Raw genomic sequence first — 14,873 nt, forward strand, 5'->3', positions numbered from 1 at the left:
TCTCTTCTATCCAGAGAAACTGGGGGCCACCCAAGTCTTTTGAGAGAGGAGTGACTCGAGCTGACTCAGGCATCTACAGGATCTGTTCTTGGAGACTGGAGCAGGGAGGAAGATGCTGGGAAGACACTTGATGCATGTGTAACTATGATTAAGCCTCCAAGCCCTTGTGGGCCTCAGTTTTCTCATCTGTGAAATGGAGCCACCCCAGCACTGAACCTCACTGGGTTTGGGGAAGAAGTGGGTGTACAACTCAGTCCTTGGGGACTGTGGCACAGAGGAAAAGATTTCATGCCAGAGGAGTCTGCTAATTTTATCATATTCTCGGATTTGTGTTGGGCATTGAATCTTAGCTATCATCGTCCGTCACTGGAATCATCGAGGGAAGTTTTCAAAAGAAGAGGGAAGGGGGCTGAGGGCACCGGTGGAGACAGAAACCCCAGAAGGAGGTGAGCACGGCCGGATGGACCTCAGCCCTGGGATTAGAAAGGCGGGCCCCAGGTTCAAAGCCCACGCTGCACATTGACCATGAACAAGTGGCAGTCAGCTTCACAGAGATACCAGGAGAAGTCGGAGGGGGGTTTCTGACGCCACATTGCTGGGGCTGTCGTTCTGTTGTGATGGAGACAGTCCCAGCTCCCCACCGCCGCCCCGGAGTCCCGGCCCCGCCCAGGGCCGCTCTGGGAGGCTGTGCCGGGAGTGCTCAGGTATGCGGAGGGGGGAGGGCCTGGAGGGACAGGAAGGACGGGCCGCGGCCGGGGAGAGCAGGGCTCAGCGCCTCGGCCTGTCAGAGGCTGGCCGGCAGGTGAGGGGGCCAGAGAGAGACCTGGGTCCTGGGGAGGAGGGCCGGGGGCCTGGACCCCCGGTGAGGGAGGAGGGGCAGGGGCCTGGACCCCCGGGTCTCAGGGAGCAGGGGTGGAGGGGTCTGGACCCCCGGGTCTGAGTGAGGAGGGGCGGGGGCCTGGACCCCCGGGTCTGAGGGAGCAGGGGTGGAGGGGTCTGGACCCCCGGTCTGAGTGAGGAGGGGCGGGGGCCTGGACCTCCGGGTCAGAGGGAGGAGGGGCCAGGGGTCTGGACCCCCGGGTCTGAGGGAGGAGGGGCCAGGGGTCTGGACCCCCGGGTCTGAGGGAGGAGGGGCCAGGGGCCTGGATCCCTGGGTCTGAGGGAGGAAGGGTGGAGGGGTCTGGACCCCCGGGTCTGAGGGAGGAGGGGCGGGGGCCTGGACCCCTGGGTCTGAGGGAGCAGGGGTGGAGGGGTCTGGACCCCCGGGTCTGAGGGAGGAGGGGTGGAGGGGTCTGGACCCCCGGGTCTCAGGGAGGGGCGGGGGCCTGGACCCCTGGGTCTGAGGGAGCAGGGGTGGAGGGGTCTGGACCCCCGGGTCTGAGTGAGGAGGGGCGGGAGCCTGGACCCCTGGGTCTGAGGGAGGAGGGGTGGAGGGGTCTGGACCCCCGGTCTGAGTGAGGAGGGGTGGGGGCCTGGACCTCCGGGTCTGAGGGAGCAGGGGTGGAGGGGTCTGGACCCCCGGGTCTGAGGGAGGAGGGGCCAGGGGTCTGGACCCCCGGGTCTGAGGGAGGAGGGGATAGGGTCTGGACCCCCGGGTCTCAGGGAGGAGGGGTGGAGGGGTCTGGACCCCCGGGTCTGAGGGAGCAGGGGTGGGGGGCCTGGACCCCCGGGTCTGAGGGAGGAGGGGTGGAGGGGTCTGGACCCCCGGGTCTGAGGGAGCAGGGGTGGAGGGGTCTGGACCCCCGGGTCTCAGGGAGGGGCGGGGGCCTGGACCCCCGGGTCTGAGGGAGCAGGGGTGGAGGGGTCTGGACCCCCGGGTCTGAGTGAGGAGGGGCGGGGGCCTGGACCTCCGGGTCTGAGGGAGCAGGGGTGGAGGGGTCTGGACCCCCGGGTCTGAGGGAGGAGGGGTGGAGGGGTCTGGACCCCCGGGTCTCAGGGAGGGGCGGGGGCCTGGACCCCCGGGTCTGAGGGAGCAGGGGTGGAGGGGTCTGGACCCCCGGGTCTGAGGGAGCAGGGGTGGGGGTCTGGACCCCCGGGTCTGAGTGAGGAGGGGCGGGGGCCTGGACCCCCGGGTCTGAGGGAGCAGGGGTGGGGGTCTGGACCCCCAGGTCTGAGGGAGGAGGGCCTGGGGGCCTGGACTCTGGGTCTAAGGGAGGAGGGGCTGGAGGCTGTGATTGCTGTCTGAGTGAGCAGGGGCTGCGGCCGGGATTCCTAGGTCCTGTGGTCACATCAGCCCTCATCCCTTTGCTGGCTTCCAGGGCTCCGGGTGGCAGGAGCCCACTTTTTCAGCACCATGAGCACCACCCCTGGGTAAGTGCCCCCGTCCGCCAGGCCCCCAGCCCCCACCCTCCCATCCACACCCACAGGTGGCATTTACAGCAGCCCAGGGCTGGACACCCGGAAGCCTGTGAGCTGCCTCCCTCCCACTGCCAATCAGACAGACCTGGGTTCAAATCCCATTGCCAACCTTCAGCAGTGGTGTGGCCCCAGCAAAAGACATCACCTCTTCAAGCCCCAGTCCCTCCTCTGTGAAACGGGCGATTTCGAGAGCTTGACAGGATAACACACGTGCAAGACTTGGCTGTCTAACCAACAGCGGGCGCTCAGCTCATGGGAACCACTATGGCTGCTGTCGTTATCTGATTTTTTTTTTTTTTTTTTTTTAGCTTCTTTGGCCACATTGCATGGCTTGTGAGATCTTAGTTCCCCGACCAGGGATTGAACCCTTGCCCCAGCAGTAAAAGCACTGAGTCCTAACCACTGGACTGCCCGGGAATTTCCAATTGTTATCTTATTAAATATTGACCTAGGGCCTAGTGCGTGCCTGCTCAGTCATGTCCGACTCTTCGTGACCCCATGAGCTGTAGCCCGCCAGGCTCCTCTGTCCTTGGGATTCTCCAGGCAAGAATACTGGAGTGGGTTGCCATTTCCTCCTCCAGGGGATCTTCCTGACCCAGGAGATCAAACGTGCGTCTCCTGTGTCTCCTGCATTGGCAGGCTGGTTCTTTACCAAGTGATAACCTGGGAAGCCCTGGGTTGTTTATCATGAAGGGTCAAGTCTCCTGGAGTGACCAGGGAGAAAGACAAAGAAGCATGGACACAGGTGTCTGGGAGATGTAAGTGAATGATTTCTCCAGCCCAGAGGTAATCAAATTGTGGGGAGATTTGACTGACCAGAGCAGGATGAGGAGCAGAGGTTTGACTGAAAGGCTTTCTCATCCTTCAGCTCTCATCCCTGACCCCAATCAAGCTCTGAGCTCTTATTATATCTGGGGAAATGAGGATTCAAGAATTCTTCTAGGAGAAAGTGACTTTGAAGAGGAGGTTGAGGACAGGTTTGGGCCAGAAACGGCCTGTGGGGGTAGGAGGGGAAGAAGATAACTTCCCAGCTACTCCCCATACCTGTTGTTCCGTCACTAAGTCATGTCCAACTCTTTTTTGACCCCATGGACTGCAGCACGCCAGGCCTCCCTGTCTTTCACCACCTCCCGGAGTTTGCTCAAACTCATGTCCACTGAGTCTGTGATGCCATCCAACCATCTCATCCTCTATTGCCCCCTTCTCCTGCCCTCAGTCTTTCCCAGCATCAGGGTCTTTTCCAATGACTTGGCTCTTTGCATCAGGTGGCCACACCCTGTGGTTAGGATTTGGTGCTTTCACTGCCGAGGCCTGGGTTCAATCCCTGGTTTGGGAACTGAGGTCCTGCAAGCCATATGATGCAGCACAGCTTTAAAAAAAAAAAAAAAAAGTCCATTTATTAAGCAACTACTGTGTGTTGCGCCGCTTGCATCATCATAATAATGATAATAACATGGTCTTTACTGACAGCGCCTAGTGCGTATGTGCTGTCCTGTCCGACTAGGAGAGTCTGCAAAACACTCCAATGGCTTCATCTCACTGAATTCACCCAAGAGCCCCACTCGGTGGAGAGACTGTGGGCAGCTGACCCCTGAGAAACTGAGGCAGGAGAGATGGTCTGCCCACCTCCCCCCACCCCAACCGGAGTCTTCCGGTAAAGCAGGAGCTGATAGGGGATTCACACCCAGCTCTGGGTGAAGTAGAGACCGCACCCCCCACCACCACCCAGTACCACTGCCCTCCTTGCCTTATTAAAGCCCAGCGCCAGCTCTGCCTTGCTGCTCAGAACCCTCCATGGCTCCCCACTGCCCTTGCAAGCTCTGCCTGGCAATCAGAACCCCCACCATCTGCTGACAGTTCCCCCACCCCCTCTCACCCCTCTTCTCCTTCACAGCCCGGAAGCTTCTCTCAAACAGAGTGCCAAGTCTATCTATGGTGAGTTTAGGGGCCAAGAAACCCCAGGCCGAGAGAAACTAGGTCTGAGGGACGAGGTAACTGAGGACCCGAACCCTGGGTCTGATGGGGGAGTGGCTGGGGGCCTGGACGCCTAGATCTAGCGGGATGGGCTGGGGGCTGGTCTCCTGGATCAGGGGGAAGGGGCTGGGGGCTGGGTCTCCTCGATCAGGGGGAAGGGGCTGGGGGCTGGGGCTGGGGGAGGGGCTGGGGGCTGGGTCTCCTGGGGCTGGGGGAGGGGCTGGGGGCTAGGTCTCCTGCAGCCATTCCCCTTCACCCCTACAGAACAGAGAAAGCGCTACTCCACTGAGGTTATGTCCGACGTTTCCACCAATGCAGTCAATGTGAGTCTGGGTCTGTGTTGCGCGGGTAGCCTTGTGGGAGGAAAGGCAGGCCTGAAGAGATGTGGGTGTTGAAAGCAGCTGGACCTCCAAGCAGCATGAACTTGGGAAACAGTTTGCTCCCCTGCAAAGTGGACCTTGCCTCAGACGTGGGTCTGCAGGCGAAGAACTCAATTCCACTTTCATCTGCCAACTTTTCCTCGGGACCAGCTCTTGTGCTGGACATTTGGATCATGGGGACAAGTCAGGTGCCATCCCGGATGAGTAGGGAGTCAGACAAGGTCCAGAATTACCAGCAAAATGTGCTCTAATGGGGGTAGAGGTGCTTAGAAGGAACGAGGTATAACCCAGACCATTCCCTGCCTTCAACGGGTCTTGCGGGAGAGCTAGACCCAATTATTAGTCATTCAGATGGGAGACACAGCAAGGCACTGGGGGGAGGTGGAGCAGGTGCTCAGAGAAGGCCTCCCAGAGGAGGTGTGGTTAGTTGTGGGGCGAAAGGGCGATCCCAGGGGGATCCTCAGCCCACCCGGCTTCATCCTGGGACCCACTTCTTCCTCTGTGGCCGCTGCCAGCACCTGGTGACCTTCTGCCTGGGTGAGGATGCCATATACACGGTGGAGGACGCCTCGCAGAAGCTGGCCCTCATGGACAGCCAAGGCCGCATCTGGGCCCAGGACATGCTGCTGAGCGTGTCTCCCAGCCACGTCACGCTGCTGGACCCGCTCTCCAAGGTGCCCGGGTCGCGCGGGGGGAAGGAACCGCTGGACCCAGAGCCTGGCCCTAGGGACGTCAGGGGCGTCGCCCCCTTTTTGAGCCTCCCTAGCTCATCTATGACCCCTAGCCCCGGGGGGAGGGCGTTGCCCTGAGCAGCGCCCACTTCTGCCGGCCCCGCTGTCGTGGTCACTCAAGAGTGTCCGCGGCTCCGGGCCTCAGTTTACCCGCTGCCCCACCCCTGCAGGAGGAGCTGGAGTCCTACCCGGTGAGCGCCATCGTGCGGTGCGACACAGTGAGGCCGCCGGGCCAGAGACGCCCTCTGCTGCTGCTCGTGTGCCAGGAGCCGGAGCGCGCGCAGCCCGACGTGCATTTCTTCCAGGGCCGGTGTGTCGGGGTGAGCGAGCCGGGCCGGGGGCCAGAGCCGGGGGCGCGGCCGGCAACCTTCGGATTCCGGGGGCGGGGTGGGGCTGGCCCGCTACGCTTGGGGCGCGGCCTGGGGCAAAGGCGGGGTCGGGGTCTAGGAGGGGCGTGGCCTGGAAAGAAATTCTGTAACGGAGGTGGGGGATGAGGACAGGTTGAACTGAAAGGAGGTGCGGGCGGAACCGAGACCAAGGCTAAGAGCGCGGACACAAAGGCGGAGAGAGGGGCCCGGGAAGCAGCCGGAACTAGTGTGGGCGTGAGTGTGGGCGTGAGTGTGGTCGAGGCGCGAGGTACCACCAGGACGGGGCCTCCGTGGAGGCGAGCAGTGGCCTAGGGCAGGGACAGTTTTAGGTCAGGGGCGTGAGCCCAGGGCGTGGGCGCGCATGGACACAGTGCGCGGGCGCTAACTACACGTGATCTAGGGCCGAGCCGAGGAATCGACCCGGAGCGCAGAGCTGAGCGGGCAGTGGGTGGGGTGGGGTCGTGGCCTGACGGCGTGCTTGGCAGGTGGAGTCGATCCAAGAGGAAATCCAGAGAGCTCTGCACAACTACCGCTCAGGCTGCGGGGAGCGCAGGGCGGCGGCACAAAGGTAAAACGACTGGACTATAAGCGGAGGGGAGAAGAGACGACGGGGAGGTCTCTGGAGGGCCGGCTCCCTTCTTTGGGCCTCAGTCTCCCCATCCGAGAAATCGGTTGGTAGCACTAGCCTGGAGCAGAGCCAGTTTTAAAGAGTCAAACCCTCTCCAAGTCGCCTATACCTCCGAGACAAGTGTACTACCCTGCCCTCGGTTTCACTTCCCTCTGCCTCAGTTTCCCTCCAGAGAGGCGCGCTCCCCACTCCCGAATCCGTATATCGATTTCCCCCTACCGCTGCGAATCTATCTAGGTTGACCCCTTTGGGCCACCGTGTTTCCGACTGTTGTTCAGCTGTTTGACTCTTTCCGACCCCATGGACTGCAGCACGCCGGGCTTCCCTGTCCTTCACCATCTCCCAGAGTTTGCTCAGACTCACTACGTCCATTGAGTCAGTGAGGCCATCCAACCATCTCATCCTCTGTCGTCCCCTTCTCCTGCCCTCAATCTTTCCCAGCATCAGGGTCTCTTCTAATGAGTCGGCTCTTCGTATCAGGTGACCAAAGGACTGGAGTTTCAGCTTCAGCATCAGTCTTTCCAAAGAATATTCTGGATTGATTTCCTTTAGGATGGATTTGTTTAATCTCCTTACTGTCCTTGGGACTCTCAAGAGTCTTCTCCAGCACCACAATTCGAAAGATTGAAGCCCCGAAGTTCTCTGCTCGCTGGACCCCTCGGTGTTCCCAGCCTGCCTGCCCTTGTCCCTCCGCAGGGATACGTCAGTGGAGCCACAGCAACGCCCCTCGCCCGTCGCCGAGGCCGCGCCCCTGCCGCATCGCCCGACATTCCGCGCGGCGATCCACACCGTGCAGCCGGCCGCGGGCCGCAGGCGACCCCAGGCGGAGCCCATCCCAGAGGCAGAGGAGACGCGGAGGCCGGGCCGGGAGGAGGTCTGCCTCAGCTCTGACCCGGCCTCCCCAGACCTGGGGCCCCGTGGCCCGGACCTGGCCAGTCTGCAGGCGGAGCGGGATGTGGTGAGCGAGGCCGGGCGAGGGCCAGGGGCGGGACTGACTGCAGGTGTGAGTCTTCTGTCAGAGGATGGGGCTTGGTCCTGGGACCTCGGTCAGACTTCTGGGGGTGTGGCCGGTGGTGACAGGATGGGGGCAAGATCCAGCATTGGGGCGCGTGGCCTGGCCTGAGTGTGCCCCGGTGCTCTTGATTTGTGGGGCTTTGGACGTGGGGTGGGGCGGGATGAGAGTCTGGGATTCAGGGGTCCCATGTATCCCCATGCCCTGGCCCCCAGGACATCCTGAACCACGTGTTCGACGACGTGGAGAAGTTCATATCCAAGCTGCAGAAGTCGGCCGAGGCGACCCGAGTGCTGGAGCACCGAGAGCGCAGCCGCAGGACCCGGCACCGGGAGGCCGGGGGTGAGGGGGTGCCATCCAGCGGCAGTCCTGAACAGCCCCTCCCTGGCCTCCGGGGCCACTCCCAAATATCCTCCCTCTCCCCCGGTCTCCCCCTGCACCCCCTGCCATTCTGACTCCCCATCGCGACCTCACTGGGTCTCTGTCTCTCTCTTTGACCCTGCATGATGCTGTCTGCACGTCCCCCGTCACCGCGCCTGCCTTCCTACCCACAGACAGCCTCCTGGCGCTGCGGGCCAAGCCGCCCTCAGGGGCCGAGTACACCGACGTACTTCAGAAAATCAAATACGCCTTTAGCCTGCTGGTGAGCACGCACCCACCTCGGGCCTCAGGGGGCGAGAGGAATAGCGAGTCGCACCTGTCCACGAACTAACACCAGCACCTCCCCGGCTCTCAGGCCCGGTTGCGCGGCAACATCGCCAACCCCACCTCCCAGGAGCTGCTGCACTTCCTGTTCGGACCTCTGCAGATGGTGAGACACCCCCGGCCTCAGCCCTGCAGCACAGGAGTCCACTTCAGGCAGGTCTGACGGCCTGCCCACTCCTGCGCCCCTGCCAGATTGTGGACACCTTGGGCGGCCCGCAGTTGGCCAGAGGCGTGAAGCGGCCGCATCTGACTTCGGAGGCTGTGTCACTGCTGCGGGACAACGTCACTCAACGGGAAAACACGCTCTGGACCTCGCTGGGGGACTCTTGGACCCGCCCGGGGTAAGGGGCAGGGCTGGGGGCATGGTATTTAAGGGGCGGGGTGGGGCGGGGCGGGCGTGGTGATTGGAGGGACAGGACTGGGAGGCGGGAGGCGTGGTGACTTAGGGGAGGGGCTGGGAGGTAGGAAGCGTGGTGATTGGAGGGACAGGCTAGAAGGCGGGAGGCGCGGTGATTTAGGGGAGGGGCTGGGAGGCAGGAGGCGTGATGATTGGAGGGACAGGCTAGGAGGCAGGAGGCGTGGTGATTTAGGGGCGGGGCTTGGAGGTAGGCAGCGTGGTGATTGGAGGGAAAGAGCTAGGAGGCAGGAGGCGGGGTGCTTTAGGGGCGGTGCTGGGAAAAAGAGGCGTGGCTGTAGGAAAGATGAGGCTGGTAGAGAAAGGTAGTTGTGGGGCTTAGCTAGAGAGTGTCTTCAGAGAAACCGAAGTTCTGGTGGGACTAGGACAAATGCCACGATCCGATTGGAGGGAAGGCCAGAAACGAGTGTCGTGTGAAACAGTCTGCTGAGTCTCAGACAGCAGCTGTCCCCTTTGGTGGTGTGACAGTACCCAGCGGTTTCTCTCCTAGCAGGCCTATCAACTCCAGGCTCTGGGGTCATAAGGTGCACCCAGAACCTGTATTCTCAATCCCTCACCTTTCCCCAAGGAGCGTATTGTTTTCTCTGTTTAAAAAAGTTTCAAAAATAAATCTTAAAGTTAAGTAGTTAGGTTTTTTGTAGCATGATTAAAAAAGAAAAAGACTCAACCAGAGCTCCAACGGGAATAAAAGGCAGGACTTCCAGGAATGGAGCGGGGCTATAGCGAGGAGGTGGGCTTGGGAAACGTTTGGTCTGTGGATTTGGAAAGGGGGCACAGCTTTTCGGAGGCTGGCAGCTTCATGGGAGCAGGTGCAAAGCTAGATGCTGGACTTAGGGGAAAGGGGTGGGAGACCCAGTTTGGAGTCAGAGGTGAAACTCAGGAGAGTGGAATCAGGATATTTACAAAGACAGTTGACGTCATGGATGCAACTTAGAGTAAGCGGCAGGTCTCGGTTTAAAGAAAAAATGGAGGGGGCTTCAGGATGGGGAAAACATGTAAATCCATGGCTGATTCATGTCAATGTATGGCAAAAACCACTACAATATTGTTAAGTAATTAGCCTCCAACTGATAAATGAGGGGGGGAAAGTGTTTAGCACATAAAAAAAAGGGGGAGAGGTAAGGTTACATTTGTTGGGTTAGAACAAGGCTTAAGGGAAGGGGGAAAACTTCCAGAAGTTACTGACAGTGATAAGTCTGAAGTCAAACCTTCAGGATCCCTGAGCCCTCGGCCCTCCCTTGGTTGCAGGGTGGATCTGCCCCCAGAGGAGGGGCCCCCATACAGACCTGAGTTCTACAGCGGCTGGGAGCCCCCAGCCATGGACCCACAGGGCCGTGCCTGGGAGGACCCAGTAGAGAAACAGCTACAGCATGAGAGGCGGCGCCAGCAGGTGAGGCTAAAGCTTAAGCTCCCCCAGGTGACATGGGGGTAGGGGGCGTGACCGGGAATTCCGGGGGTGCAGGCCGGGTCCCACCTGACCTACTGTTCTCATGTCCTGCAGCAAAGCGCTCCCCAGGTCGCTGTCAATGGGTGAGTGTCAGTGGGTGAGTCGGGTCAGTGGGGTCCAGGTGGGTTGTGTCCTGGGGGCTCCCATTGCTGACTCCGCTCCCCCTTTTTTTTCTTTTTGTCTTCCCGGTTCTTCGAAGGTGGGTGAGGTGGTGATGAGGCAGGGGCTGGGGCAGGGAGAGGGGGGAGGATCAGGGAGGGAGGGAGAGGGTCCCAGTTTTCTGGGTCCAAGGGAGGAGGGTGCTGGGAGTGGGTAAATCTGGGAGAGACCCCTGAATCCCCCAAGATCTAGAAGGAGGTGGCTTGGTTTCCGAGGGCCTGGAAAGCCTCCCGCCTGGGTCCCTATGAAGACAGAGTTCTAGGTGTTGTAGAGAACAGGCTGGGGAATTGAACATTTGGGTTTTGAAGAAGAGCTCAATCTTGTGCTTGGAACCTTGGAGAGCCGGGGAAGCAGACTTGCGACTTCAGGGGCCAGGGGGCAAGTTTCTGGGCAAGTTAGAAAGTGGTACTATTTCCAAGCTCCTGAGAGAGATAAAGACTGGGAGGCTGGACCCTCGCTTTCCCAAGACTCTCAAGCAATTGTCTTGGTCCCTGCTGGCTGTCAGACGGGGACCTTTTAAACATTAAATAGTTTAGGAAATTAAACTTGAGATCTGGGCTCCTAGGTCTCCAGAGGAGGAAAATGACTGGGGGGTGCATGTCCGTAGTTCCAACAAGCAGTGGGGGTGCAGGCTCTTGGGTCCTCGGGGAAGAAGGGCCTAGAAGAGCCAGGATTCCCTGAGCAAGCTGGGGGCAGGCATGAAGGAAGCCACGTGAGATGAGAAGAGAGAGAAGCCACAGGTGTGGAGGAGAAGAAGCGGGTCTGGGTAGGGCTGGGGCAGAGAGTCTCAGCAGAGACGGCGTGCGGGGAGCTGCCGGCCTCACACGGGGGGCACCTCGGCCCTGAAGATCCCCTTCTCCCTTGCACAGGTAGGCGTCATGGGGCTGAGGTGCCTTTAATCGGGGTGTCAGAGCTAAAGGTCTGCTCACCTCCCCGCCAGCTGCCTGGTCCAGCGGACCCCCTTTTCCCTGCGCTTCTGAATCTTGACACCCCCAGCTTTTAACTCACCTTTTTGGGTTTTGTTTTGTTTTGTTTTGTTTTTTGCACTTCAAGTTCTTTGTGGGGGGACCTGGAAATAGCTATAATCCCTCCCAGAAAGAGTGAGAGGTCTGTGATGTTGTATAGGCTAGCAGTTTAAGAACTTAGGGTCATGGGAGCATTCAGGTTCACGCCCAGGTGAGTGCAAGTACTGGGTTGGCCCAAAAGTACAGGACAACCTGAACAAAGTGTTTGGTCGACCACCAGAATGGAATTCCTCAGGACACGAGCTCGGGCCAACCCGCGCGAGTCCCCAGTGCAACTACGCCTCTTTCTTGCTCTATGACCTTTACATCACGGTTTCTCTCCTGTAAAATGGAGATAATAATTGGGTCTCTGGGAGGAGGAAGGAACTACTAAGTGGTTCAAACTCATGGTTCTCCCAAGGGTTGTCTCAGTATTAAGTCAGCTAGTATATGGAACAGACTTTGAATAGTTTCTGGCACATAGCAGGTGCTATGTACGTGTTGACTATTGTTATTACTATGCTTAGGAGTTATCATTTATGCATGAGCCCAGTACATAGTAGATGCTCAATAAATAGCAGCAGTCTCTAGCTGTATGATCTTGGGAAAGTGATTTTATTTCTCGGAGCCCGAATTTTCTCATCTAAAAAACAGAGCTGATGCTAGTACTCATATCATGTGCTTACTGCATGGTGCCCGGCATGAAAGGAGCACAGTATATTCAAACTGGCATTCCAGTGTCAAACCTCTGTTAACAGTATTAACCTGCCGTCTCCCCTCAGCCTTGATCCCTGCTTGGCTTTAACTCCAGCTCACATCAACTCCTAAAGGCCCAGCACAGTGACGCTGGCTGCCTCCTTACGCCCCAACTCTTCCCCTTCTCCTCAGTCACCCAGACGAGGAACCAGAAGCTGAGCCCCAGGGGCCGGAGCTGGCCGGAAAGTGGGCCCTGTGTAATTATGACTTCCAGGCGCGCAACAGCAGTGAGCTGTCCGTCAAGGAGTGGGACATACTGGAGGTTAGAGGAGTAGGGGTGGGGGTGAGGAGCTGGAGTCCACCCAACCCTCGCCACAGACACAGCCTCTGAACCCTCCGCTGTATCTCTTCCAGATCCTAGATGACCAGCGCAAGTGGTGGAAGGTTCAGGACCAGCGGGGGCAGAAGGGATACGTACCGTATAATATCCTGACACCCCACCCGGGGCCGCGGGGGGGCTGCAGTCTGGTGAGCCAGGGCAGGCTCCTGGGTCCTGAGGCAAGAGGGGCTAGGGGGTCAGATCCTGAGAACAAGGGGCGTGGGGGTTAAGGGATCAAAATCCTGGAAGAGGAGGTGACTGGGGATTCAGACATTTACCTCCAGGAGAAGGGACTGTGACTCAGTCCTCTCTCTGATCCAGGTGCTTCCCTCTTGTTCCCCTCTGTAGGAGAATAGCACGGCCGTTCCCCCTCCACCACCAGCGCCGGCCCCGGGCCCAGCTCCGGCTACCCCTCCTCCACCAGAGCCGGCCCCGGCCCTGGCTCCCCCCGCTCTTCCCACATCTGCCTTGGCCCCGGCCCCTCTGCCCCCGCCCCCGCCCCCTCCACCACCAGCGCCAGCCCAGGCTCCGGCTCCGGCTCCGGCTCCGGCTCGGTCTCCCAGGGACAGCTGCGAGAACCTCAGCAACTTGGACTCGGGCAAGAAGGGTGAGTGGTGGGGGCGCCCTTTCGAGGGAACGGTCCTTGTCCTCGCTTTCCAGGCAGAAAAAAGGAGGCTCCTGACCACCCATCACGGGAACGCTGGAGGTCCCTGACCCTCTGGGCCCTTCGCCCTGAGTCGTCCCTCCCTCCTGGTTTCCCACCTGCAGAGAAATTCTGCCCGATGCTCATGCTTAGTATCAACGAGGAGCTGCAGGCACGCCTGGCCCAGGGCCTCACGGGCCCCAGCCGCGCAGCCCCGGGGCCTCGCGCCCCGGAGTCGCAGCTCCGCCCTCGCTCCAGCGCCTCGGAGGTCTGCGCCTGGCTGCAGGCCAAGGGCTTCAGTTCAGGGTGAGTGTAGTGTTTGCCGGCTAGGAGGCTCGGGTTATACACGCACCAGAGGCGAAGCGCTCCGAATGGCCCAGTGGGCGTGGCAGACCACGGGGGGCTGGGATTGGCCCAGGACGGGGGCCTTGTCTGAGTGCAACTATGAACGTCAGGCTGTGATTGGCCTGTTTTCCTAGGCTCCGATTGGAGTCACCACGGAAACCTCCCCTGCGACGCGCTTTGGTTGGTAGAGCGGGAGTCAGGAACCTTCGGCAGCTGATTGGACAAGGCCTAGGGGCGGGCATGACGTGGTTGGTGGGGCTGACATTCGAGCTGCGATTGGTCAGCCGCAGGCCTGAGCGCGCTCTCAATACCCCTGCTCAGGACCGTCGCGGCGCTGGGAGAACTGAGCGGTGCTCAGCTATTCTCGCTGCCGAAGGAGAAGTTTCGGGCGCTTAGCCCCGAGGAGGGGGCGCGCGTGTATAGCCAGATCACGGTGCAGCGCTCGCTGCTGGAGGTGAGCCGGAAGTGTCGTCCCGAGGCCCGGGCCGGGGAGGGCGCTGAGGACCCTGACTCTCCGGTCCTGATTTCCACCCCCCGTCCTCCAGGACAAAGAGAACGTGTCAGAGCTGGAGGCAGTGATGAAGAAGCAAAAGAAGAGAATGGAAAACGAGGTGGAAACGGAAGTCTCTTGATCCTTTCCCGCCCCTCCGCTCAAAGTTTCGAGGCAGCCCCGCGGGAGATCGGACTCTGCAGACTGCCCTCGCCAATGGAATTAGATCTCTTCAGGGATCGGCGACCTGTTCCAGCCGTGGTCTTACCCGGTCCGGGTAGAAAAAGAGGCCTGTCCTTGCTGGAGTCTCCTGAGCGAGTGCCCTCAGATTGGCTGAGAGCTGGCTTTAGAGACAATTCGGGGGACGTGCTTGTGTTCGGGAGCCCTGTGCATTGTGATGTGCGGCCCAGTCTATAAACAGCCTCCTCTTAGCAGTTGGTGTCAACGGCTGTCCTCTCTCTACCCAGGTGTCAGGGGCCAAGCACCTGCCCTTCACCCCAGCTACAGCCTCACAGGAAGGGAATCCAGGAGATGTCCCCACCCTCCTTGGTTTCTTCCTCTGAATCCTCCTCTCACTCCCTGGGGCCCCAACTGAGACTTCTGCCCTCCCAGCCTCCAGGCTGTCCTTGAGTTCACTCCTGAGGGACTGAACATCCAGCGTCCTGGTGCGCCCCACGCTCAAAACCCACTTCTAGCTCCCGACTGCAGTCTTGGTCCTGAGTGTTTGGTCCCTGCCTCTCCAGCCTCATCTCCCACCCCCTCAACCCCCGTGCATCCTGGCCCTGCCAGTCTCCACACACCCACGTGCACACCAGCCTCCCTAACCCCTGCCGCCCCTGCTTTCCCCCTTAGCACCACCACCTGCAACACATTTGTTACTGGATGCCTCCTGACTCTCCTCTAAAATGTATCAGATCTTTACCTGTCTCATTCGCTACTCTATCATCGACAGGCAGGCCAGGGCCTGGCAAGACCAGGACCCCGAATGACCGTGTGAATGAATGCCCCAACCTAGAGGATGGCTCCTATTGGGCTCCAGACGACTGTTGCCACGCTGAACTGAACAGCTTGCACTATTAGATTCCTATTCCCCAAACTTTAAATGCTGGTAACTGACGCAAATTTGTTTCAAGAGCCGA

At 59.9% G+C, this 14,873-nt stretch overlaps 1 protein-coding gene across 2 annotated transcripts; it reads left to right on the plus strand.

The window, feature by feature from the left end:
• The first annotated feature begins 728 nt into the window (after positions 1–728).
• Positions 729–13,964, plus strand: EPS8L1 (EPS8 signaling adaptor L1). Of its 2 annotated transcripts, none has more exons than XM_020889615.2 (20): positions 729–802; positions 2,259–2,310; positions 4,253–4,293; positions 4,597–4,655; positions 5,228–5,386; positions 5,614–5,763; positions 6,297–6,379; positions 7,136–7,397; positions 7,667–7,793; positions 8,006–8,094; positions 8,188–8,262; positions 8,349–8,497; positions 9,820–9,961; positions 10,073–10,101; positions 12,070–12,199; positions 12,292–12,405; positions 12,605–12,863; positions 13,025–13,205; positions 13,566–13,698; positions 13,790–13,964. In XM_020889615.2, exons 2-20 carry the CDS (start codon positions 2,294–2,296, stop codon positions 13,874–13,876), a joined length of 2,286 nt encoding a protein of 761 aa, XP_020745274.2. In that variant the 5' UTR covers positions 729–802; positions 2,259–2,293; the 3' UTR covers positions 13,877–13,964. The 2 variants fall into 2 exon arrangements, with proteins under 2 accessions (XP_020745274.2, XP_020745275.2); XM_020889616.2 differs by having other exon boundaries at positions 746–802; positions 2,216–2,310.
• The last annotated feature ends 909 nt before the right edge of the window (positions 13,965–14,873 follow it).

This window comes from Odocoileus virginianus, chromosome 20, assembly GCF_023699985.2.
Source record: "Odocoileus virginianus isolate 20LAN1187 ecotype Illinois chromosome 20, Ovbor_1.2, whole genome shotgun sequence".
In the NCBI taxonomy this organism is placed as follows: domain Eukaryota; kingdom Metazoa; phylum Chordata; class Mammalia; order Artiodactyla; family Cervidae; genus Odocoileus; species Odocoileus virginianus.

Coding starts and splice junctions, on each gene's coding strand:
- EPS8L1 (XM_020889615.2), top strand. Junction 4,656..5,227: donor TTTCCACCAATGCAGTCAAT/GTGAGTCTGGGT, acceptor GGCCGCTGCCAG/CACCTGGTGACCTTCTGCCT. Junction 7,398..7,666: donor TGCAGGCGGAGCGGGATGTG/GTGAGCGAGGCC, acceptor CCTGGCCCCCAG/GACATCCTGAACCACGTGTT.